Genomic DNA, 25,445 nt, shown 5'->3' with positions numbered 1-25,445 from the left:
CTGGGGCATCTGGAAGAGGTGGGGACCACTTCCCCACACACCCCTCATCTTCCCCTGAGGCAGGGGTCTTCCCCTCGCTACTGACGGTTCCTGTGTCTGCTGACTCACAGCCAACTTCCTCTCACACAAACAGGAAAACACAGCTGGCCAGCGCCCCTCCACCCCCCACACCACACACAGCTAGCACTGGCCCTGCTCTGGGGGAAGTGCTCAGGCTCTGGGGGGACAGGCTCCAGGAACCGGGATCCAGCACCAAGCGTGGGGAGAGAGGAGCCATTTCTCCTTAGCCGCCCCCTACCCTGTAATTTTAGGGTGGGAGAGTGGGGAGAAGGGGCTTCTCCCAAGAATGAAAACGCTGCTTGCTTGGTCACTGTGCTTGCAGGGCGCCAGCCTTATCCCCCAAAAGGCGGCCCCAAACCTTAGTTTGAAATTAGGGTTCTTCATCCTTCTGAAGCAGCTTAGGCCGGGCCCTTGGGGGAGGGAGAAGCCGACGGGGACTCCTCTCCAGGCCAGATCGCTTGGCTCCAGAGAGGGGCTCCGCAGCTTGGAAGGCTGTGGCGATCCACGACTTCTGGATGTCCGGTTTCCTTCCCCATTAAAGTGAGTGCCAGGGTCCAGCCACCTGCTGAGCGTGGGAGAGGTGCCCTGGGGGCTTAGTCCTCCGCCTTCTCCTCCCCTATGGCAGGACTCGAGGGGATGCAAAGCCATCCTCCGCAGCCCTGTCGCACCTCTGTCCCAATCTGCGTCCTGTTCTCTGCCTCTCCGGCCCTCTCCCTAAGGCCGTCTCGGCCCCCAACTGTGTTCTGGTCCCTTTCTCGGCCTGCGAGAGGGCAGAGCGGGGCAGACTCCGAGATAAGCGTGGCGGTTGGGTAAGGAGGCCAAACCCTTTGAAGGCCAGCGCTTGCACAAGGAGTGGCCGGGGCCCCGCGGAGGGAACGGGCGCGCGGGGCGGGGCCGGCCCCGTCGTGGGAGGGCTGAGGGGAGGCGGGGCCGGCGCCTCCGGACCGGAGCTTCAGACAGCGCGGCGGGCACCGGGGAGCGGACGGCCACCGCGCCGTGAGGTGAGGACCCCCGCGCCCCCGGGCCCCTGCTTCCCAGACTCCTCCCCATCACCTCCTCGTGGGCCTTCGTGGGCTCCCAGGGCCCCCTCCACTGCGGCGCCCTCCTCCTCCCCCTCCCCGCCGCGACCTGCCCCTCCCTCCAGCTGCCCGGCCTCTGCCCCCTCCCTCCTCGCCCCTCCCTAGTCGCAGTCCGAGCTGCCCGCCACAGCCCGGCCCGCCCCCACCACTCCTGTCCGGTGGCGAGCACCTCCTGGCTCCCAGTCCCGTGCCCTCGAGCCGGGCCTGAGTCACCGGGAAACCGGCCCTGAGTCAGCCCCCGAGGCTCAGCACCCGGGTCCTGGCTTAGGGATGGGGCTCGGCCGGAGAGGGGTAGAGGGAGGCCAGAAACTGATGCTGGGACGAAGAGAGGGAGTCCTGGTCAGGGACCGAGGACAAGAGCAACGGGGAGAAAGCTGTGCAGGCAGATGCGGAGAGACAGAAACTCAGGGTCAGAGGCGACCAGAGACACACATACAACTTAAGACCCAGTTATAATAGAATTGGAGACTGAGGCAAGGACAGGCTAATGACAGAGCAAAACAGGGTGGGACAAGGAAAGGGACAAAGATGGATTTAGAGGTAGAGATGGAGTGGGGCAGGAATAGGGACAGGGCGGAGATAAAACTCAGGGGAGGCAGAATCAGAGGTAGGTCCAGGGAATAGACCAGGGTCAGGGTCAGGGTGGCCAAATGGGACAGAACACGGAGGCCTGAGCCCAAAGGAATGGGCAGGGGAAAGGCAGGCTCGGAAAAGGAAGGCTTGGAGAAAGCAGAGGTGGAGGGTGTCATTTCACACTGCTCAGTCCCTCCAGGGTGTGCGCACGCGCCGCGTGTGAATATGCTGCGGGTGAGTGGAGAGTCGAGAAGACCCTGGAGTAACCCTGGCCTGCGGCCCCTCATCTCTCTGGGCCCATCCTATTCCCAAGTGGCCTCTACCCAGGCCAGGATCCCACACGCTGGGGCTAGTAAGGGCTCTCTGGGCAGCCTGACCAAGGCAGGCAGGATGTGGGGGCGGCCAGGGCTGAAGGGACAGGAAGGAAGTCTGAGCAGAGACAATAGGTGGAAGGGGAGGAGGAACTGGGAGCAGGCAGGATTGGGATAGCAAGCCTGTACCTCAGCCCTGGAAACCAGTGGGAATGGGGTCTGCATCTCCCTCCCACCTAGCCTGCCCCTCTCCCCACCTCATGCCCAGGCTGGACCTGGCCAACCGTGGTTCTCTCCTCCCGCCCTCCTACCTCACCCACAGGGTTCCAGAATCTGGTCCTGTGCTTACTCAGCTGGGTGTGCACTAAGGCAGGGGCAGAGCTTTGACCCAAACCCAGGGTGGGCAGGATCTTGGAGGTCAACCCTAGCACAATTTGCTGTGAGCCTGGGGCAAGACCCTTCCCCTCTCTGGGCCTCATTTTCTCAACTGCAAATGAAGGGACTCTCCTGTGATGAGAGCCTTTTCTGATGTTCTGGGATGGTCCCCCCCAACCCCCCCATCACAGGCTTTTGGCCATTTTTCTTTGGAGGAAGACTGGAGGCTGGTCCCCCTTTCCAGGCCTCAGACTTTGGGGCAGGGAGGGGGAATCAAAGCCTGAGCCCTTCCTTCACCCTGCCCCTCCCCCCAGCAATGGCTTGAGCCCCCATGGCTGCCCCTCAGGACCTGGACATCGCTGTGTGGCTGGCTACGGTGCACCTGGAGCAGTATGCAGACACGTTCCGGCGGCACGGCCTGGCTACAGCGGGTGCAGCCCAGGGTCTGGGCCATGAGGAGCTGAGGCAGTTGGGCATCAGTGCCACAGGGCACCGGAAACGCATTCTGCGCCTGCTGCAGACAGGCACTGCAGAGGGCTCCCTGGATCCCAAATTGAACAGTGTCATGGAGCCATCCCCCAGCCTAGCGCCCCAAGCCCAGCCCACCAAGCCCGTGCCCAAGCCCAGGACGGTGTTTGGTGGGCTCAGCAGCCCTGCCACCACCCAGAGGGCTGGGCTGAGCTCAGAGTCCAGCCCACGGTCCCCTCCTGTCCCCACCTCCTCCTCGGAGCAGCCTTCAACCCCGAATACTGTGGAGATGATGCCCAATGCCATCTACTTCGGCCTGGACTTAAGAGGCGGTGCACCCACAGCTCAGGACACGTGAGTGGGGTTGGCTCTCCAGGGATCTGATACTGGGGGAGGGGGAGGGGGAACAGGGGACAGGGGAGCCGGCTTATCCTTCTTCTCTCTCTTAGTAACCAAGAGACCTTTCTTCTCAGGGCCCCAGACAACTCGCAGACAGCTGTCCCCACCCCTGCCCTCAGGCCTACAACTGGCACAGGTAGGTGGGCTCATGGGTTGGAGGGAGAGGTATAGTGCCCTCAGGACCTCAGACGCTCCTTCCTGATCTCCTCTTCCCTCTGCCTCTCCTCCTCCTGCCAGTGCACATCATGGATCCTGGTTGCCTGTACTATGGTGTCCAGCCTGTGGGGGGCCCAGGGGCCCCCGACAGAAAAGAGGGCAGAAGTGCCTGTCAGGACAGGGCTGAACACAGGTGCGTGAGTACTCAGTAGGGTGGTGATGGGAAGAAGAGGGAACTACAACAGCCCAGTGCCACCCTCAGGCAGCTGTGACTCAGTGGGACGGACAGGAAATAAAACAAGTAGACAAAATAATAGATATATAATGAAACATTGGAAGATGTGCTTTTCATTCTTACATTCAACAAATATTTATTGAGTAGCTACCACATGCCAGATGTAGATGCTTGGGATAGATCAGTGCACATAGACATCCCTGCCCTCCTGGGGCATAGTTAACAATAAACATAATAAGTTATACATTGTAGCACGTTAAAAGGTATTAAGTGCCATGAAAAAAACAGAGCAGGGTAAGAGGGCGGGGGGGCAATATGGGGTGACTGCAATTTTCATCAAGAGTCATTGGAACATTAAGAAGATGACATTTGATCAAAAACTTGAAGGAGGTAAGGGAGTTAGCCATGAAGATGTCTGGGGGAAGAGTGTCCCAGGCAGGGAGAGTGGCCAGAATAGAGGCCTTCAAGGAGGGCTTGTGCCCAGGGGGGATCCAGGAATAGTGAGGAGGCTGGGTGGCTTGGCTGGGGCAGATGGGCCAGGGTGGGAGGGTAGGAGGTGAGGTCAGAGAGGAGAAAGGGGCCAGGTCGGGTAGGACCTTGTAGGGACTTTCACTTTTACTCTAAGTGAAATGGGAAGCCATTGGAGAGGACTTGACTTATAGGAGGATTCTTCTGGTTGCTGTGTTAGAAACGGTCTGTAGGAACAAGAGCAGAAGCAGAGAGACCAATTGGGAGGTCACTGCTGCAATCGAGCTGAGCGATCTCAGAGTACAGTAATGGTGGTGGACATGAGAAGTGGCTATATTTTGAAGACAAACTGTCAAATTAACTTGGGGTGTGAGAGGAAAAGAGCAGTCAAGGAAGACTTTGAGGGCTTCGGTCTGAATCTGTGCTGTCCAGTATGGTAGTCATTGGCCACATGTAACTACTGAGCATATGCATGTGGTTAGTAGGTATAGATGTAAAACATCTAGTAGATTTCAAAGACGTAGCATGTAAAAAGCAATGCTGGATGAATGTCACAGATATAGATATAAATTATCTTAGTAATTTTTATATGGTTTACCTACCAAAATGTAAATGTTTTGGATATATTGAGTTAAATGAAATATATTATTAGAAAAATTAATTTTACTGGTTTCTTTTAATTTTTTTTAATGTGACTACTAGAAAATTTAAAATTACATATGTGTTCCGCATTGACTTCTGTTGGATAGCATTGTTCTGAGCAACCGAAAGCTCAAGGAGTTGCTGTGGTCTGAGATGGGGAAGACTGAGTTCAGCTCTGGACATGTTAAAATTTTTTTTGCTTTGAGAAGAGTCTCACTCTGTCACACTGGCTATAGTGCAGTGGTGTCATGATAGCTCTCTGCAACCTTAAACTCCTGGGCTCCAACGATCCTCCTGCCTCAGCCTTCTGAGTAGCTGGCACTACAGGCATGCACAACCACACCTGGCTAATTTTTCTATTTTTAGTGGAGACGGGGGGGGGGGGGGTCTCACTCTTGCTCAGGCTGGTCTTGAACCCCTGACCTCAAGCAAGCTTCCTGCCTCGGCCCCCGAGGGTGCTAGGATTACAGGTGTGAGCCATCGCACCCGGCCATGTTGAATTTCAGGCGTATGTTATGCATCCGGGAAGAGGTAATGAGCAGACTTATCTAGAGTTTGGATGAGAGGTCTGAGCTGGAGATCTGAATTTGGGAGTTGTCAGCATTTAGATGGGTGTATACAGCTGTGAGTGTAGATAAAGAGGACCGAGATCAGAGCCCTGGTGCACTTCCGTATCAAGAGATTTGGGAGAACAGGAAGAATCAGCATAAACAGATGGAAAAACATGGCCAATGAAGTAGAAAGAAGACCAGGAGAATGTGGTATCACAGGAGCCAAGTGAAGAAAGTGTGTGAGGAGGAGGGAGAGGCCAACTGTGTCACATGCTGCTGAGAGGTCTGCTGCTAAGATGGGACTGAGAATTGACCCCTGGATTGGCAACGTGGAGGTCACTGGGGACCTTGACAAGTGCAGCGTCAGAGGGTTGGGGGTGAAAGCCTGATCAGAGTGGGTTAAGAGAGAATGGAAGGAGAGGAGTTAGAAATGTATAGACAGTGTCTTGAGGAGTTTTTCTGCAAAGAGCAGAGTTGGAATGATTGTTGATAGTTGAAGTATTGTCAAGGAAATGGTTGTGTTTTCTTTTTTGATAAGATGGAACGTTACATAGGCTTGTAGGTGAACAGGAATAATCTAGTAGTGAGAGATAATTAGCTATATATAGGGGAGAGAAAGGGGAGAAATCTGGAGCAATGTCTTTGCGTAGGTGAGAGGAATAGGATTAAGTGCACAGAGGAGGGTCTGGCTTTAGACAGGGGTGTTTATTATAGTCACAGGAGGAAGGCAGAATATGTGTGTGAAATTGGGTAGATGTGGCGCTGGGAGTCTGTGGGGGTTCTTACCTGATTGCTTCAATTTCTCAGTGAAGTGGGAAGCAAATAGGGTAGAGTAGTGGTTCTCAACCTTAGCTGTACCATAGCCTGGGGAACTTTTAAAACTACAGGTGCCTGGGCTCCACTCCCGGAGATTCAAATTTAAGTGTCTGGTGTGGAGCCCAGGTACTGGTATTTTTTAAAGTTTCCCAAGTGCTTTTGTGTTGCTGAGGTGGAGAACCACTGGAAAGTGATAGGGAACAATAGAGGGATCTACTCAGGGTGGTTAAGGAAGGCCTTTGATGACACAAGCCAAGACCTGACAGCCCAGGGAAGTGTGGAAGGAAGCATGTTCTAGGCAGAAGGAGCAGCATGTGCTAAGGCTCTGAAAGAAGGAGGAGAATGTGGCTGGACTGTGGTGTAAGCAAGCGTGAGGGTGACACAAGAGCATCCAGGGGTGTAGCTCTGAGTCTCATTGTACAAGTCCTTGCAGCCCATGGTAAGGATTATGGGTTTAGCCTAAGTGCAAAAAATGGGACATTATTCAAGGGTTTCATGCGGGGGAGTGAAATGGTCTCGTTTGTAGTTTCAGAAGAGCACTCTGGCGGCTGTGGGAGAATGGATTGTGGGAGGGAGGGCAAGAGAGAAAGCAGGTGACCAGTTAGGCAATTCGCATCACCCTGCAGAGAGCTGATGGGAACTTGGCCCAGGGAAAGACAGTCAAGAACTTTTTAGAGGAAGATCCAATAAGATATATCAATTAGCTATGGGCAGCATTGCAGGGAGCCATGTACAAAGCCCTTCCCCAACTTTTCCACCCAAGTAATATTAATGGCAGAGGAGACAGACTGAAATTTTCCCTATAAACATTCCAAGTATGTTCAGGGAAGAAGCTCCATGCTAATCTTTTGGGTTCCCAACCTCTCTATTCCCCTGTTGGAAAAGCAGATCCCATACCTGCCAAGCATTCTGTGAGGTGCTGTGGGTGGGGATGGAGGAATTACAAAGAGGGGGTGCAGGGTACTGTGTCTAATGTGTGTCCCTCCCTGTCTTGGCCCCCACAAGGCTCAGCAGGCAGGATCCAGAGGCACGGGAGGACACTGGCTATGCCAGCCTTGAACTACCTGGGGACTCCACCCTCTCACTACCCACCCTGGACACAGAGGAGACCAGTGATGACCTCATTTCACCCTACGCCAGCTTCTCTTCCACGGCAGACCGCCCCATGCCCCTGCTCAGTGGCTGGCTAGACAAGCTCTCCCCTCAGGGGTGGGCTGCTGGGAAGGGAAGGGAGAGGAGGGAGGCAGGGAGGTGGGGGTGGGGCAGATCCCAAGTGCTCCCAGACCCTATGATCCCCCAACCCCATGCAAGCCCAACACTGACCTTGGCCGCTTCCTTCCTCAGAAACTATGTCTTCCAGAGACGCTTTGTGCAGTTCAACGGGAGGAGTCTGATGTACTTTGGCAGTGACAAGGTGGGGGACAATGAGATGCTCTGTGGAGACTAGGGAGAGGGAGAAGGTGGGCTGGGGGATGCTCAGTTTTGGAAGGAAAAAACCCCAGGTCAGGGAGTGGGCACCACATGACTAATGTCAACATTTAAAGTAGCTGGCTTAGCAGCTGTACCCACCGCTGGATTGAGTGCTGAGCTCATAAAAGCTGGTGCTCAGCACACATGACTCAGTTCCTGTCCCCAAGGGTCACTGAGCTTTCTCTCCAGGACCCCTTCCCCAAGGGTGTGATCCCTTTGACTGCCATTGAGATGACCCGTGGCAGCAAGGACAACAAGTTCCAGGTCATCACTGGCCAGAGGGTGTTCGTGTTCCGCACAGAGAGCGAGGGTGAGGGCCAGGGCCCCTGGGTCAGGGCAGGAGGGAGGCAGGCTGTGTGAGCACACAGCCCACTGACCTGCTTCCTTGTCCCCCACCAGCCCAGCGGGACACGTGGTGCTCCACTCTGCAATCCTGCCTGAAGGAGCAGCGCCTCCTGGGCCACCCGCGGCCCCCTCATCCGCCCCGACCCCTCCGCACGGGTATGCTGGAGCTGCGCGGACACAAGGCCAAGGTGTTTGCTGCCTTGAGCCCTGGAGAGCTGGCACTGTACAAGAGTGAGCAGGTGAGGTGGGCCCGGCTGGGGCTGAGGGGCCTGGTCTAGTCCATGCTGGTGCCTCATGGCCCCCTGCCCCCAGGCCTTCTCTCTGGGCATTGGCATCTGCTTCATCGAACTGCAAGGCTGTAGTGTCCGGGAGACCAAGAGTCGAAGCTTTGACCTGCTCACACCCCATCGCTGCTTCAGGTGGGGCCCGGGCTGGTGGGAGGCAAGCCTGTGGGACTTTTGAGGGAGGCCTAAGGGTGCGGAGGACTGGAAGCCTCCTCAGTAGGGTGTCAGTGATCTCGCACTAATGGGAGTCCGGCGAGCAGGATCAAGATGCTAGGAGGGTCTGAGCTGGCCCAGATGTGGCCTGTGATGGCTCCTGCAGGAATGGCTGGTGGGATGGGACACGGGGGGAGGTCCATGCCCACGGACTGGCTGTCCACCCCTCAGCTTCACAGCCGAGTCTGGGGGGGCTCGGCAGAGCTGGGCGGCCGCTCTGCAGGAAGCAGTAACCGAGACCCTGTCTGACTACGAGGTGGCTGAGAAGATCTGGTCCAATCGGGCGAACCGGCACTGTGCGGACTGTGGGGCCTCCCGCCCAGACTGGGCTGCTGTCAACCTGGGGGTGGTCATCTGCAAGCAGTGTGCAGGTGAGGGCTGGGGCCTCAAGCCCAGATGGGGAGCGGGATGGGGGCTGGGGCCATGCCACATGCCCCTTACACCTTAACAGGGCAGCACCGGGCCCTGGGTTCCGGGATCTCCAAGGTGCAGAGCCTGAAGCTGGACACCAGTGTCTGGAGTAATGAGATAGTACAGGTGAGGCTCTGAAGAGGGAGAGGGTGGGAAGGGAGGAGGAGAGCATCCAAGAGCAGGCCTTGGGCCCAGCTTGGGGACAGGGTCCTTGAGTTCCTGTCACTCGCCTTTGCCTCTTGTCATCCTACAGTTGTTCATTGTCCTGGGAAATGATCGAGCTAACCGCTTCTGGGCAGGGGCGCTGCCCCCAGGGGAGGGGCTGCATCCAGATTCCACCCCTGGCCCCCGGGGAGAGTTCATCTCCCGAAAGTACCGGTTGGGTCTCTTCCGGAAGCCCCACCCTCAGTATCCAGATCATAGCCAGCTTCTCCAGGTAGGAGGGACAGGTTGGGGCTGATTGGAGGCTGGGGCAATCTCTGACTTGGAATGTCTAGACTTGGGTGGTAGGGGCTGCTTTGGTGATCAGAGGATTGTCCCAGGGCTCTCAGTCTGGGCGTTGGGCTGACAGAGGCCCTTCCCTCCCTACAGGCACTGTGTGCAGCTGTGGCAGGACCCAACCTGTTGAAGAACATGGCCCAGCTCCTCTGTGTCGAGGCCTCCGAGGGCGAGGAGCCCTGGTCCCACTCAGCCCTCGACGGCAGCTTCCCTGGCCTCATACCCCCAGGTCATCCCCCCAAGTGCTCCCACTCTCTTCTCAGCCCCAACCTGTGATTTGGTTCTTCCAGGGGCCCCCGATTATCCTGTCATCTGGTCCATCACAACAGCCCAGCCTAGGCAGTTTCCCAGCCCCTCAGATCCAGGGCGTATTTCCTGATGTCATGAGATCACTGATGATGGTCATGGCCTGTGGTGGGTCTGGATGTTCCAGGGGCCAGTGCTGGTCCACCCCTGACAGGCCCAACCCATGGGTCAGGTCTCATCTCCCTGGGGACAGTCTGGTCTCTCAAAGAAGAGATCAGCTTAATGATGCTGCTGTCCACTGGTCAGGCCACAGGGGCTGAGATGCTCACAGGATGGCCCATGCTCTGGGGTGCCCACCCAAAGCTAACTGCCGGGTTGGCTGGCTAGTTGGGAGAGGCAGGGGGCAGGGGCTGGGCTAGAGGCCTCCCTGTCTCGTCACCCGCTGCCATTCTCTTTTCCAGTCTGAGCAGTGAGGGATCCAGTCCCACTGGGCTCTACCTGGCCATGCTGCCAGTGGAGGTGGGGCCTACTGTCTTCCATTCAGCCCCTTCCCCAGAGAGGGCCAGGCCTGATGTGATTACTTCTCCTTCCCCTTGCAGACCCCTGCCCGGGTGTGTACAATGAGGTGGTGGTGCCTGCCACTTACAGCGGCTTCCTGTACTGCGGTCCCGTCAGCAGCAAAGCTGGACCCCCACCCCCTCGCAGGGGCCGGGATGGTGAGGGGGCGTCGGGGAGGAGAGCACACAGGGGCAGAAAGTGGGGTGGGTGTGAGTGCACCACAGAGGGCCAGGGAGGAAAGGGCTGGAATGGGAAAGTGGGGCCATGCCCTAGAGCTGGGGTGCTGGGAGGAAGAGACACCTTGCCAGGTGACAACACTGGGTGATAGTTAACCTCTGCTCTGAAGTCACCCTGTCTGGATCAAACCCCAGCTCTGCTACTTCCTACCTATGTGACATGGGCAAGCTACTCAAACTCTGAGCCTCAGTTTCCCCATCTGCAAAACAAGACTGAATATAATATTCACCTCATAGGGTTATTGTGACAGTTCCGTATGATCATACACAGGCAAGGGCTTGGCATAGAATAGGTATCTGTCCACGGGAGCTATGACAGTAGGGCCAGAGGTCTGCTGTCCCCTGACCACCTCTCTCCGCCTTAGCTCCCCACCGCCTGTGGTGTGTGCTGGGAGCGGCTCTAGAAATGTTTGCATCGGAAAACAGCCCTGAACCCCTGAGCCTCATACAGCCCCAGGACGTTGTATGTCTGGGTGTGAGCCCCCCACCCACTGACCCAGGTGACCTCGACAGGTAACAGCATCCCGTTCTGAGTGTCGCCTTTGCTCTCCCCTGTTCCCAGCCCAGCTGCTCCTCAATGGCCCCCATTTTCCCTGCTGACCTCATCTTCTCTCCAGGTTCCCCTTTTCCTTCGAGCTCATCCTCACCGGGGGGAGGATCCAGCACTTTAGCACAGAGGGAGCTGACAGCCTGGAGGCCTGGACCAGTGCCATGGGCAAGGTGAGAGAGCCGAGACCCCTCCACAGCAGCGCGTGGCTTCCCGGGCCCCACCCGCCGCCGTCCTGTCCTCTCCTGTTCCTGCAGCCACTGCCAGCACTTGCACTAACAGCTAAGGGTGACTGACGCTTATTCTGTGCCAGGCCCTGTGTTAAGCACTGCCCACTCAATATCTCACTTAATTTTCACAGCACCCCTCAGGTGAGGATTATTACTATTTTACACATAAGGAAACTAAGGCTCAGAGGTTATGAAGTCACTTGGTCAGGGTCACAGCTAGGAGGCAGCAGAGCACAGGACTGAAAATCAGGCCTCTGTCTCCAAGGCCCATGCCCCAAACCCCACTGTGCCGAGGCCTCTTCCCCACAGAGAAGCTGCCTCGGACTCCTGCGACCCTCCCTCTGTCCCCCAGCTCTCCAGCAGGCCCCAAGGCACAGCTATCTTCCCATGTCCCAGCTTCTCCACTCCCAGACAAGCCAGTATCTCCTTCCTGTTTCCCATTCCTGCAATTAAAAGTTCACACCCTGGAGTCAAACCTCCTGGGATGTGAGTCCCAGAACTCTCAGCCTTGTGAGCTTTTCCACATCTGTACAGTGGGCGTAAAAGACTCGCCCCCCTAGGGCTGAGGACTCTGTGACATGTGAGGCCCACACACAGCAAGCCCTCAATACGTGGGTGTTGAACCGATAATGATGGTAGTGATGATGGTGGTGACGACAGTCTCTCCCAGCCTAAAACGGCGTTTCCCTCAGCTCTGCTCTACCTTCAACTTTTCACCCTTGCGCCCTCCTTTCCCTCCTGGTAGCTTCTCAGAAAGCTGTGTGCGGCCTGCGGTTCCTCCTCCACCCCTCGCAGCTGCCCTCGTCTGCCCCTTCTCTCCTTCAAACTGCCACCCTGCAGGTCACCAGTGGCTTCCCATTTCCAAAGTCTGAGGCTGCCTGCTGGCCCTCTGTGTGGCATCTGGCACTCCTCCGCCTCCTGACCCCACTCTCCCAGGCCTCCGACAACTCCTCGCACCGACAGATTCTCTCCATTTCCCTCCAGGGCTCTGTCGTGCCCTCCCAACCGGGTCTAAGTCTCCTCTTACTATGGTCTACACTTCCCAAAAGCCTGGTCTCTCCTTTAAGGCAGCGTTACCCAAAGTGTGGTGCGAAGACTGTCACACCATATCCCGGTCCGTGGACCATTTGTTACGGTCTGTGACAGGATAAGTGCAGAACTGGAGAGTAAGCATTTAGAATCTTTCATAGTCATTTGACAGTAATTTTATGCGTTGAATCTAATTATAAAAATTAAGGGCTTGCATGTCTTTGTTTTTTCATCTTAATTTTCTAGCAATTCATTTTTATTGTTTTTAACAAAAGTGCAGTAGTTGGTTAGTGACAGGTTGGAACTTTCTTTTTAAAAAAGAAAGGGAAAAACCCCCGGGCCTTTACCACAGGTAAAGGTAAAGGTAAAGCACTGCTCTAGGGCCCACCTCAAGCACCTCTTCCTCCATGACGCGCTCCCCTGCTGCTGGCGGGTGGACTCTCCCAGGGCATCCCCACTGTTTAGCGGTAGCATTTGGGCCATAAAGAATGGGGATTCTTACCCCCACTCCCCCGTGAAGGCACAAGGCTGCCACTCAGGGGTCTTCTCTGTGTTGGCTGGAGCAAACTGAATTGGATTTCTGTCCTGTCTTTCTCCATCCATCTCATGTCTCCTCCTTTGTTCTCTCCCCATCGCTTTTCATTGTTCTTTTCCTTCTGCTTTCTCTTCATGTCTTTCTCTGCTTTTCCCCATCCCTCTCACTCTCATTTCTCTCTTCCGACCCTTATCTCCTCCCCCCTCGTCCTCTCTCCCATCTTCCCTGCCTCTGCAGTGGTTCTCCCCGCTGAGCTGTCACCAGCTGCTGGGCTCTGGGCTGCTGCGGCTCGGTCGTCTGTGGCTGCGGTCCCCTTCCCATACAGCCCTGGCCCCCGGTCTCTGGCTGTCAGGGTTTGGCCTCCTTCGTGGTGACCACCTGTTCCTGTGTCCAGCGCCGGGCCCTGGCCCCCCCGCCCCCGAGGACATGGTGCATCTGCGGAGGCTGCAGGAGATCAGTAAGCAGGGGTGGGGACAGGGAAGAAGGCTGGCCATGGGGGCGAGTGAGAGTGGACCTTTTTTATTTGGGGGTCCCTATGGGAAACCACAGAATGTAGTGGCTTTAGGCACAATTTCTGAAGGGAAACTGCCCAGATTTAGATGCTACCTCCATCACTTCCTAGCTGTGTGTCCTTTGACAAGTTACTTAACCTTTCTGTCCCTTAGTTTCCCCATCTCTAAGATGGGCACAATAATAAGACCTTCCTCAGAGGGTTGTAGTGAGGTTCAAATAAGGTAATCATATTAAACACTTATCATAGAACCTGGCAGGAGGCATCTTATAAGTGCTCAATAAATGTTATATGTTATTGTTGTTGTTATTATTATTTGGAGTAACTTCCTGGTTGGGGACTGGGGGTGGGGACCGAGTACCCTCACTGCTCTCCCTTCTCCTAAAACAAGAACAATGTAGGATAATGTTTTAGGGCTTCAGAAACAAGAGACCTGGGTTTGAGCTCAGCTTCACCATTCTATAGCAAGTAATCTGAGGCAAGTTATTAATACATAACCTCTCTGAGTTTTAATGTGTCACCTGTGAAATGGGCATAGTAGTCCATAACTCACAGGAGTTAATGGAGCATTGTTTGTAAGGCTCCTAGCCTGGCACCTATGTACCTTAAACACTTAGTAGTCACTGTGATGAAGATGATGAGGATGATAATGTCTGATGATTCTCCTCCCAGGTGTGGTCCCTGCAGCTGACACCCCAGACAAGAAGGAACATTTGGTCCTGGTGGAGACAGGAAGGTAAATATTGTCCCTTCCCCCTTTCTGGAGTTCAGCCCACACTCTCCATCCTTGCCTGCTGGACCACTGCTCACTTCCTCCAAGTTGCTTCCCCGGTTCAGGCATGATCTGGGTTTGGTGTTGCTGACCCCTGCTGGTGGCTCTGGGAAGTCAGCTCCCTGTGCTCCTGGGCCTCTGTCAGAGGACCTTCAGGAGCTGACTCTGACTTGGGCCTCTCTGGTCTTAGGACCCTCTATCTGCAGGGGGAGGGCCGGCTGGACTTCTCAGCATGGAATGCAGCCATTGGAGGGGCGGCTGGTGGGGGCGGCACAGGGCTGCAGGAGCAGCAAATGAGCCGGGGTGACATCCCCATCATCGTGGATGCCTGCATCAGTTTTGTCACCCAGCATGGTGAGTGGGCACTGGCTAATACTGAGCCATTGTGGGGGTGGAGCATAGGCACAGCCAGGGTGGTGGATGAATCACCTGGAAGAGCATTGCCTCCAGAGACAGTTGCCTGACGACAACTGGCCGTGTGATTCTTGGCAAACTGCTTTGCTTTTCTGAACCTCAGTTCCTTCATCTGTAAAGTGCGGCTAAGAGTCTTCATTTTCCAGGATGGTCATGATAGTTAGATAATGTGTGTCAAGCATTGAGCGCAGGGCCTGGCAGGTAGTAAGTGTTCAGAAGTAGCTGTTACTGGGGTGTGGGCATGGAGGGTGAGACCAGCACTGGCAATGCAACCGAGGACACAGAGCCATGGTGACAAAGAGGAGGGCAGCTATGAGGCAAGAGCCAAGCTGTGCAGAAAAACCCCTGAAGGTGTGAGCAGAATTATTCTGTGTGGGAGGTATTCTAGGCACAAAGAGTCAGCTGTAAAGTGGTCCCCAGAATTCTTCATAGGTTTTTTCTCCAGCCCAAGTAAGGACCATCACCAGAATCCATCACCCCTGTGAGCCCTCTTTAGAAGGCTGGACTCTTGAGAAAGAAAATTCAAGAAAACTAAAGAGGTTTTCTGTCATCCCTCAGTATTCATGGGGAATTGGTTCTAGGACCCCTACGGATACCAAAATCTACAGATCCTCAAGGCCCTTATATAAAATGGTGTAGTATTTGCATATAACCTATACACATCCTCCTGTGTACTTGAAATCATCTCTAGTTTACTTATAATACTTAATACAATGTAAATGCTATATAAATACTTGTTATACTGTATTTTTTAGTTGTATTATTTTTATTGTTATATTGTTAGTTTATATTGGTTTGTTTTTCAAATATTTTTGACCCACAGTTTGGTTGAATTCATGGATACAGAGGGCTGACTATAAAGGGAAAAAAATGCACCTCCATGAACCTACAAATAGTTGTGCTTACTAGTTATGGACAATGGATAGTCAGTGGCTAATGACATTCTCCATGCTGTGCAATAGCCTCTTTCAGTAACTTCCCCACTCACTAGACCCCTGTCCTCTTCTCAGCCTACCTTGTGTTCAAAGGAGGAATTAAGTGAGCGGCCCAGTGAGAAAGCCCTGGAGAAGGTGTTCCCTCCCCTCAAAGTCCCTGCACCACCACCGTGCACTCAACATACTATCTGTTGAGCTGCTACCGTGTGCCAGACACTGGGGGATAAGGCAGTGAACAGGGAAGGTCCTGTGAAGCTCACAGACTAGTGGAAGAGATAGGTAATAAATAAGAAAACAGATATAGTTAGTTCTCATTATTTGCAATAGTTATGTTCCATAAAGTTACTGCAAACGATTAGTGAACAGTGAATCACTGCCCCAGGGGAAATACAGGGTTAGGTTCCTGCGAACCTCTGGTTACATTTTCATCAACTGATCTATACATAACCTTGTTTTATGTGTTTTTCTGCTTAAGGACACCTTGTTTAATATATATTGTTGATTCACTAACACTGAACTCAAGGCCAACAGCACTATAACTCATGCCTGAGTAAAACTTATATTTTCTCTGTAAGGCACATCACAGCTTTCTGATGCTTAGGAACACTAGACAGCATTTCAGCACTACACTTGGGGGCCATTTTAAACAGTGAGATCACCAACCAAAAGTACAAAAATATGAAAAATGTGGCTCTGAGTGTACTGTGAAAGTACATTTGTTTATAGTATGAGACCCGAGCCGAGAACATGCACAGTGGGGTAGGACTCAAATTTTTCTCCACTCTGTGCATGTTTGTAAATGACGGTGGAAATGCCAAAAGTATTGATTTTGGGTTACAAATAAATTTTAGCAAGTAGGCAAATGTGCAAACATGGAATCTGCGGATAATGAAGATTGACTGTAATGTGATTTCAGAGAGTGCTATTTAAAAATAAAAGTGGTGAGGAGATATAGCATGATGGGAGATGCTGTGTGACAGTAAGGTCAGGGAAGGACTCCCTGAGGATGGGGACTCTAGCAGGGTCCTGCGAATCAAGACCATGGAGGCACAGATCTCCTCCTCTCTGACCCCCTTCCCCCCAACAGCCACATTCCATATGGGGGGTCACAGTTGGGCTGTGGTGAGTGGTGGTAGGTCTTTGCACAGTGGTGACCAGGGACGGCTGGCTGTTCTCAGGGCTCCGGCTGGAGGGCGTATACCGGAAAGGGGGCGCTCGTGCCCGCAGCCTGAGACTCCTGGCTGAGTTTCGTCGGGATGCCCGGTCAGTGAAGCTCCGACCAGGGGAGCACTTTGTGGAGGATGTCACCGACACACTCAAACGCTTCTTTCGTGAGCTCGATGACCCTGTGACCTCTGCACGGTTGCTGCCTCGCTGGAGGGAGGCTGCTGGTACTCCCAAGATCCCTAAGAACCAAGGCCCAACCAGGATCTCAACCAGAATCCGTGATTGGGCAGCCCCTCTCCCCAACATTCTCACCCTGGGGGATCATCTGGGGACTTGGCTCAGGGGGACATGGGAAGGGGACAAAGATACATCCATCCTGGCTTTGTTTCTCTAAAAGTTTCTCCCTCCACTCCAGCCTCCACTGTCCCTTCCTGGATTCTCTCCAACCCTCCTCCATTCCATCCCCAGAGCTGCCCCAGAAGGATCAGCGCTTGGAGAAATACAAAGAAGTGATTGGCTGCCTGCCGAGAGTCAACCGCCGTACACTGGCCACCCTCATTGGGCATCTGTATCGGTCAGTATGGCCAGACCCCCTGCGAGCTCCCTTCCTGGCCCTTCCTCACCTCAGTTTGACCCTGTACTTTCTCATTCATTCATGCCACCAACAGTTGTTAAGTGAAGGTGTTGTAGAATAAAGGTTCAGAGAATGGATTTGGGGCTCAGGCAGACCTAAGCTTTAATCTGGCCCCATCATTCTACCTGTGACTTTGGGTAAGTTATCTGTTCTCTCTGAGCCTCAGTTTCTTTATTTCTAAAGGAAGATGATATAATAAGTAGTATCTGCATCATAGGTTATGAGAATTAAATGAGATAATCCTTATAATAGTCTTAGTACAGCACCTGGCATGTAGTAAGCCTTCAGAAATGGTTAGCAATCAATATTATTTTATTGTTCTATGTGAGATAAAGGGTTAGACCTAAGAAATATAAAGATGAATAAGATGCAGATCTACCCTTCCAGTCTGTTAGGGTGACAGGCCTTGAGCGACCCTGGGGTGAACCCCTGGCTGTGTTGCACTGATTATGCTGTATCGCAGGGATTGGTCAACTACAGGCCCATGGGCCAAATCCAGCCCATTGCCTGTTTTTGTAAATAAAGATTTGTACATAAAGTGTAAAGCCACGCTCATTCATTTATAAATTTTCTATGGCTCCTTTCATGCTTCAACAACAGAGTTGAGGAATTACGACAGAGACTGTATGGCCTGCAAGCCTAAAATATTTACTATGTATTCTTTTACATAAAAAGTTCACTGACCCCTGCTCTAGTTTTTTTTTTTTTTTTTTTGAGACAGAGTCTCACTCTGTTGCCCAGGCTAGAGTGAGTGCCGTGGCGTCAGCCTAGCTCACAGCAACCTCAAACTCCTGAGCTCAAGCGATCCTCCTGTCTCAGCCTCCCGAGTAGCTGGGACTACAGGCATGCGCCACCATGCCCGGCTAATTTTTTCTATATATATTTTTAGCTGTCCATATAATTTCTTTCTATTTTTAGTAGAGGTGGGGTCTCGCTCTTGCTCAGGCTGGTCTCGAACTCCTGAGCTCCAACGATCCGCCCACCTCGGCCTCCCAGAGTGCTAGGATTACAGGCGTGAGCCACCGCGCCCGGCCTGCCCCTGCTCTAGTTATAACGACGCATGCCTATCTGTCTCCCCTAGACTGGGAGCTCCTTGAGGCCAGTATTGTGTCGTACTCACTGCTGTATCCCAAGCACTTAGCTCAGGGCCTGGCATACCGTAGAGAGTCCATAAGTGTTTGCTGAATGAATGGATGCAACGGGGTGAGCACAAGCTGCATCCCTCACGCCTCCGGCACTCCTCTGCAGGGTGCAGAAGTGTGCGGCTCTAAACCAGATGTGCACGCGGAACCTGGCCCTGCTGTTTGCGCCCAGCGTGTTCCAGACAGATGGGCGGGGGGAGCACGAGGTGCGGGTGCTGCAGGAGCTCATCGATGGCTACGTCTCTGTCTTTGATGTAAGGCTTTCCCGACCCCTGACCTACAACCCTCTCCCCTACCCCTGCAGGACCCAGACACTCTGTATCCTGCCCACCCCAGCAAGCCCCTAGCCGAGGCCTCTGATGGCCCTCTGCATCAGGAACCACCTCCTAGGCACCAGGCCTCTTTCCCTCATAGGCTTACTCCCAACATCCTCGTCTCCTTGGTTCTTAGCTCCTTGGGCCTCCAGCCCTCTTAAGCAGATCCCCTTTTGCTTGAGCTCTGCCCTGCTTCCTTCTTCCCCAGCAACCCCCACACTCCCTTTTGGCTCTTTCACAGATCGATTCTGACCAGGTAGCTCAGATTGACTTGGAGGTCAGTCTTATCACCACCTGGAAGGATGTGCAGGTAATTTACCTAGACTCAGACTCCTGAGCAGGGCTGGAGGAGACATCAAGATAGGAAGCTGAACTTCTGCCCAGTTGAGGAAGCTCCCTTTTCAGCCTGTCCTTCTGGACACTGGGCCTTAGCTCCTGGGAGACAGGGGCAACCCCAGGAGAGCAGTGCTGGGAGAGTGGGGTTTGGTTAGGGTTTGCTGCATTTGTTCCACTATGAGGATTCTTCCTGGTGATAATCTTGGCACTGGATAGTTTTTGGTTTTCCGTGTGGGAGAATGAGGCCAGATTGCTCCTGCTCCACCACTTTAGTGATGTCACTCACCACTGTGAGGACTTTTCACTACAAAATGGTGGCAGCAGCACCTCATATTTAAGTGTAAGAGATCCAAGGAAGAGTTAGTAAAGTGAAAGCAGGGAGAATAATAATAATGACTATAATAGCAAACATTAGCTGAGTAATTATTATATTCTAAGCACTTGTAATCTCATTTGACAACTAATTCCATGAGGGAGGGTAGTCCCATTTTTTCAAACAAAGAAACTGAGGCTCAGAGGGTCACATATTCAAGGTCACACAGTAGTGAGTGGCAGAACTGGAATCCAGGCAGTCTGACTCCAAACCTGTCCTCCCAACCTATATGCACCACTGCCTCCGGAAGCACACATGCAGCCTAAAGATGCAGTCCCACCACTCCTGGAGTTCTCCCTTTTAAGGGCTTGAGAGACCTTAGGGGTGAGAGTTGGGAGACCTTTGTGGGGGGAAGTGCTTATCAAGCAACACGAGGAATCCTCTTTGATTTTTTTTCACATCCTCCTGTGTCCTCCTGACTTCTTTATCCCTCTCCTCAGCTGTCCCAGGCTGGAGACCTCATCATGGAAGTTTATATAGAGCAGCAGCTCCCAGACAACTGTGTCACCCTGAAGGTCAGTCCTGAGGGGACTCAAGGGGATATGAGAGGATGGTAGGGGCAAGGACAACAGCCTGACCAGCATGAGTTCTCTGCCGTTGCTCTGACCCCAGGTGTCCCCAACCCTGACTGCAGAGGAGCTGACTAACCAGGTACTGGAGATGCGGGGGACAGCAGCTGGGACAGATCTGTGGGTGACTTTTGAGATTCGAGAGCATGGGGAGCTTGGTGAGTATGACTATGCGTGTGTGCATGTGTGGGTATGGTTGTATGGTCAAGGTCATCAATGACTTCATGTTCCCAAATACAGTGGGCACTCTACTCATCCATGTGCGGGGATATCAACACAGCTGACCCACTCCCTCTTTAGCAACACTCTTATTTCTTGGCTTTAGGAAACCCCACAAGCTCTTGGTTTCCCTTCAACCTCAAAGGAAGCTTCTCTTCCTCTTCTGCCCACATTCCAAATGTTGGTGGGACCTAGGGCTCAGTCCTGGGCCTTTTTCTCTTCTCTATCTACATTTCTCCTTAGATGAACTTATCCATTCCTGTGGCTTTAAATGCCATTAACAAGGTGATACCCAGATTTTTATCTCTGGCCTAAACATCTCCTCTGAGCTCCAGACTCACATATCCAACTCCCTATGTGGCACCTCCACTTCTCACAGCAACCCAAACTTGAAACTTGTAAGACAAAACTCAATTCCTAGCCTTTTCCCTTAACACAAAGCCCAGGACATTTTCTAGTTTCTCCCAACTCAGTAAATGGCACCATAACTCACCCAGTTATTAAGGCCAGAAAGCTGGAAGTCTTCTGGGACTCCTTCTTTTCCTTCATCTTCATACCCAACCCATCAACTAGTCTTGTTGATTCTATTAGAATCTATCACTTCTCTCCACCTCCACTGTTACTATCACCCTAGCTGAAGTCACCATTATCTGTCTCCCAACATTAACTGTGAAAATGGCCCCAGAAAGCAAACAGTTAGATAGTGTTCCCATTCTTGCCTCCCTAGAATCTGTTTGCCACACAGCAGCCAAATGAACATTTCAAGCATAAATCATATCACGCCATTCCTGTGGTCAAAACCCTCCAGTGGTTCCCACTGAACTTAAAATAGAATTCAAATTCCTTGTCATAGCCCACAGACCCTGACTGTCTGGCTCCTGCTTATTCTTCAGACCTCAACTCGCATTGTTTATTCGCACATCTGTCCTCTTCACTGCAACCACACTGGCTATTTAGTTCCCCAAATACGTCTTTCCTGATTCAAGGCCTTGCTTTTACATTTTGTCATGCTTGAAATCTACTACCTCCTGATCTTAGCATGGCTTGCTCTTCCTAATCCTTCAGATCTCTGAGTCTCATCTTCAAATGCCACTTTTGAAAGGTCTTGCCTACCTTATCTTGGTTGCTGTCGTGTTCTCTCTCAGCTTCTTGTTTCTTTGAAAGCAGTTACTTTGTTTACCTTTGTTTATTGTCTGCTCCTGATGAGACCGTGCACTTTGTGAGGGCAGACCAAGCCTATCACACTCACCACTGTATCTCAGGGCCAGCACAGTGCCTGGCGTAGAGATGGTGCTAAAATAAATGTCTGTGGCTGGGTGGTTGAACGGATGAATGAATCAGTGATGTAGATAACTTGGGGGCTCCAAGCTTAGGATGGATATTCTGACTGATATCTACCCCCACCTTGCCCCTTAAGAGCGGCCACTGCACCCCAAGGAAAAGGTCCTAGAGCAGGCCCTACAATGGTGCCAGCTCCCAGAGCCCTGCTCAGCTTCCCTGCTCTTGAAAAAAGTCTCCCTGGCCCAGGCCAGCTGCCTCTTCACTGGTGAGCCTCCTCCCTTAGCCCAGCCCCCCCCCCCCAGGCATTTCCCCCAGGACCCTCCACCCAGCACTGACCATCTGTGCCCAGGTGTCCGGCGTGAGAGCCCTCGGGTGGGGCTGTTGCGGTGTCGTGAGGAGCCTCCCCGCTTGCTGGGAAGCCGCTTCCAGGAAAGGTTCTTTCTGCTGCGTGGCCGCTGCCTACTGCTGCTCAAGGAGAAGAAGGTGAGGCCCTAGGGTCAGAAACATGGGACACTGGGTGGGCATGGAGGAGGAGCCATGACTGTATTTACCCTCTGGTTCCACAGCCCACACTCATCAATCTCATTGCTTCCCTGACCCCTTGACCTCTCTGAGCATGACCACATACCCCAATGCTTCCGTGACTTCCTGATCTCATTAATCATGATTTTTTCTCATCTCTCAGCCTCACTGACTCTGTTCATGTTCTCAGAGCTCTAAACCAGAAAGGGAGTGGCCTCTAGAAGGTGCCAAGGTCTACCTGGGAATCCGCAAAAAGTTAAAGCCTCCAACACCGTGAGTTTCCTTCCCCAGCCCACACTTCTGGGGCTTTCCTGCCTTTACCCACCCTGGCCTTTCTGACCACCCCATCACTGGTCTTCTTTGCCTCCCAGGTGGGGCTTCACGTTGATACTGGAAAAGATGCACCTGTGAGTACCTCCTGGCCTGGCTTCTCCTCTGGCCCCCCCCCCGTCCTTTCTCCTCCTCCTCTCCCTCCTCCATTCCTATAGCTCTGACCCACTCTCTCCCCTTAATTCCACTCTGATTACACCCAGCTACTTGTCCTGCACTGATGAAGATGAGATGTGGGATTGGACCACCAGCATCCTTAAAGCCCAGGTGAGGGGAAGGAAAAGGCTGAGAGCTGGGTCTGTGGTCCCCCTGGGGCCTGGCTATAGCCCTCGGTACCTCCTATGCCCACCAGTGCCAACCCCTCACCCTCTTGCCAGCATGATGACCAGCAGCCAGTGGTCTTACGACGCCGTTCCTCCTCTGACCTCGCCCGTCAGAAGTTTGGCACTATGCCTTTGCTGCCCATCCGTGGGGATGACAGTGGAGCCACCCTCCTCTCTGCCAATCAGACCCTGGTGAGATACCCCAGCCTGCCCCAACTCCCACGTGATTCCTGCTTTTACCCTTGTCACATTGCAGAAGGGAGTGGTGTGCCTGCCAGCCTGGTGCCCCCCTCTGTTCACTGTCCCCCTCCCTTCTGCCTTCTCTGTGCCCCGACTCCCCACCTTGGCCTCCTGTTGCCAGACCTCACTGTGTCTTTGTGTCTCTCCCTCCCCTCATCCCCATCCCGTCTGTGCCCAGAGGCGACTACACAACCGGAGGACCCTGTCCATGTTCTTTGTGAGTACTGTGCCTGCTCCAGCTGTGTGCCTGTCAGCCTTGTGTTCTCTGTGCTGCCTGCATGGGTGTGCTCTTTGGGTTTTCCTGATCAGGGTGCGTGTGTGTGTGTGTGTGTGTGTGTGTGAGAGAGAGAGAGAGAGAGAGAGAGAGAAAGCTAGAAAGTGAGGCAAGTGAGGGATGGTAGGATGTGGTGAGGAAAGGAGAGAGGGATCCCATAATCTGTGAAATAAAAGGAAAATATTTAAATGAATGCATTTTGGAGTCAGACAGACCTGGGTTCAAGCCTCAGCTCTACCATTTACTCATTATGTGATGTTGGGCAAATTACTTAATCTCTTGGCACCTCAGTTCACTCTCTTGCAGTGTAATCCACTGCACGAGGTTGTTCCAATATCATATGTACTAGGTACTTTGGAGCATCTGGCCCAGAAGAAGAGGTCAATAAATGTTAGCAATTAGGCCAGGCACAGTGGCTCATGCCTGTAATCCCAGCACTGTGGCAGGCTGAAGTGGGAGGATCTCTTAAGGCCAAGAGTTCAAGACCAGCCTGGGCAACATAGCGAGACTCCATCTCTACAAAATATAAAATAAATTAGCCAGGCATGGTGTCATGTGCCTATAGTCCTAGCTAGTCAGGAGGCTGAGGCAGGAGGATCTCTTAAGCCCAGGAGTTAGAGGTTACATTGAGCTAGGATCTGTACTCCAACCTTGGTGACAGAATGACACCTTGTCTCTAAAGAAAAAACAAAATGCTGGTGATTAATAATCTGGTAACTTTAACTCTGTGCCCTCTCTTGCCACCCCATTCCCATCTAGCCGATGAAGTCATCCCAGGGGTCTGTGGAGGAGCAAGAGGAGCTGGAGGAGCCAGTGTACGAGGAAGTAGGGGACTTCCCTGAGTTGACCCAGGACACCTCCACTGTCTTCTCCACCACACAGGAGTGGACAGACAAGCCAGAGACCCCCCTCACCAGCCAGAAGTCTTTTGATCAACCCCTTTTCTCCAAGGCAAGCACCCTGGGCTGGGAGGAGAGCCCACCTGAGCCCCCTCCAGGCCCCCCTTCAAAGAGCAGTCCCCAGGCACGGGGGTCCCTGGAGGAACAGCTGCTCCAGGAGCTCAGTAGTCTCATCCTGAGGAAGGGAGAGACCATTGCAGGCCCAGGAAGTCCTTCCCAGCCATCCAGCCCCCAATCTCCCAGCCCTACTGGCCTTCCAACAAAGACACCTGGCTTCCCTACCCAACCCCCCTGCACTTCCAGTCCACCCTCCAGCCAGCCCTTCACATGACCCTAGGACCATCAATTGGAGAGGGTAGGTACCAGAAGACCCAGAAGCTCTTACCATGGCAGACACTGCTGGGAGCTGCTTCTTCCGTGGCTGGAAACATTCCACAATCCAATGTGGTGCTATGGAAGGAGCACTGGACTGATGGCTCCAAAGGCTGTGTGTCCCAGGGCAGGTCATGGCCCCTCTCTGGGCCTCAGCCCGTTCATCTGTACCATAAGGGAACTGAAATAAGGAGAGCAGCGAACATCAAACTGCGTTTCTCAGAGCTGTAAGCCTCACATATTTTCCCTCAACAAGGGCAGCTCCTGCTTTATATCAATATATTTGATATGTAGGGGTTCTATGAGAGATTTTGGATTCTAAAATAATGGTTTTACTGCTTAAAGAAAAAAAATGGTTTGGAAGCCAGAGGCCTGGATGATGTCCAAGTCTATCCTATCCCACTTCATACATTTTTGGACTACACCAAAGCCCTGGAGTGAGAAGATTGATTGGGGTTGGGGGCTGGGACAAGGGGGGAACCAAAATGGATGGGTCACTATTAATAAACCTTGGAACCAAAAGGCTACCGTTCATTCATTCATTCATTCAATGAATATGTATTAAGCATCTAATTGGTGCCAGGTCTGGGGATATAGTATGAACAAAACAAATGGGGTCCCTGCTCTTATGGATCCCCCAATGTAGAGGGGAAAGAGAAAACAGAAAATAAACACACAAACCAAGTGAGTCTGGTGCTGTGAAGAAACGAAGCCAAAGTGATGAGCTTGAGAATGATTGTGTGGCCTTTAGACAGAGCGGTTCGGGAGGGCCTCTGTGAAGAACTGAAAAGTCAGGGAAAGAAGCTGTGGGGAGACAAGTGGAGTGCTGGGAGAAGGAGCTTCTGGAGAGGAAAAGCACCACTAGTGGAGTTGTCAGTGGGTAGCTGAATATGTGAATGTGGAGTTTTGAGCCACGTCAGGGTTGTGGGGGCAGGGGCCTGGGCCAAGGGACCTTATGTGAGGAGGATGAGGAAACAGGGTGAGGATCCTCAGTTCTGAGGCTGGTAGATCTTGGGGTGCCTGAAGGGAAGACCCTAAAGATGACAGGGGCTTTCTGGGCAGTAAGGCCCCAGGCGCATGTCC

At 53.0% G+C, this 25,445-nt stretch overlaps 2 protein-coding genes across 2 annotated transcripts in view; one reads left to right on the top strand and one right to left on the bottom strand.

The window, feature by feature from the left end:
• The window catches only part of RNF14 (ring finger protein 14), a 362,683-nt gene that overhangs the window by 259,912 nt on the left and 77,326 nt on the right, over positions 1–25,445 (bottom strand). The window lies entirely within an intron of this gene.
• Positions 1,037–24,865, top strand: ARAP3 (ArfGAP with RhoGAP domain, ankyrin repeat and PH domain 3). Its single transcript, XM_069483796.1, has 33 exons — positions 1,037–1,061; positions 2,713–3,220; positions 3,340–3,401; positions 3,503–3,614; positions 7,139–7,342; positions 7,478–7,547; positions 7,793–7,913; positions 8,003–8,187; positions 8,261–8,367; positions 8,617–8,816; positions 8,897–8,982; positions 9,110–9,292; positions 9,448–9,583; positions 10,200–10,316; positions 10,760–10,907; positions 11,012–11,114; positions 12,973–13,192; positions 13,919–13,982; positions 14,209–14,372; positions 16,546–16,758; positions 17,003–17,108; positions 18,417–18,564; positions 18,866–18,934; positions 19,774–19,848; positions 19,946–20,060; positions 21,539–21,667; positions 21,752–21,885; positions 22,115–22,197; positions 22,296–22,331; positions 22,458–22,521; positions 22,632–22,769; positions 22,996–23,034; positions 23,851–24,865. The coding sequence occupies exons 2-33, from the start codon at positions 2,730–2,732 to the stop codon at positions 24,319–24,321; spliced, it is 4,593 nt and encodes a 1,530-aa protein (XP_069339897.1). The 5' UTR covers positions 1,037–1,061; positions 2,713–2,729; the 3' UTR covers positions 24,322–24,865.

The sequence above is a fragment of the Eulemur rufifrons genome, chromosome 10 (genome assembly GCF_041146395.1).
Source record: "Eulemur rufifrons isolate Redbay chromosome 10, OSU_ERuf_1, whole genome shotgun sequence".
Classification (NCBI taxonomy): Eukaryota; Metazoa; Chordata; class Mammalia; order Primates; family Lemuridae; genus Eulemur; species Eulemur rufifrons.
The sequence above is the reverse complement of the archived record's forward strand: the minus strand, read 5'-3'. Positions and strand labels throughout refer to the sequence as shown.

Excerpts from the sequence above, each read along its gene's own strand:
- ARAP3 (XM_069483796.1), top strand. The coding sequence starts at position 2,730 with ATGGCTGCCCCTCAGGACCTGGACATCGCTGTGTGGCTGGCTACGGTG. Across the intron at positions 3,402-3,502 it reads CAGGCCTACAACTGGCACAG|TGCACATCATGGATCCTGGT; the intron begins GTAGGTGGGCTC and ends TCCTCCTGCCAG. Across the intron at positions 23,035-23,850 it reads GGACCCTGTCCATGTTCTTT|CCGATGAAGTCATCCCAGGG; the intron begins GTGAGTACTGTG and ends ATTCCCATCTAG.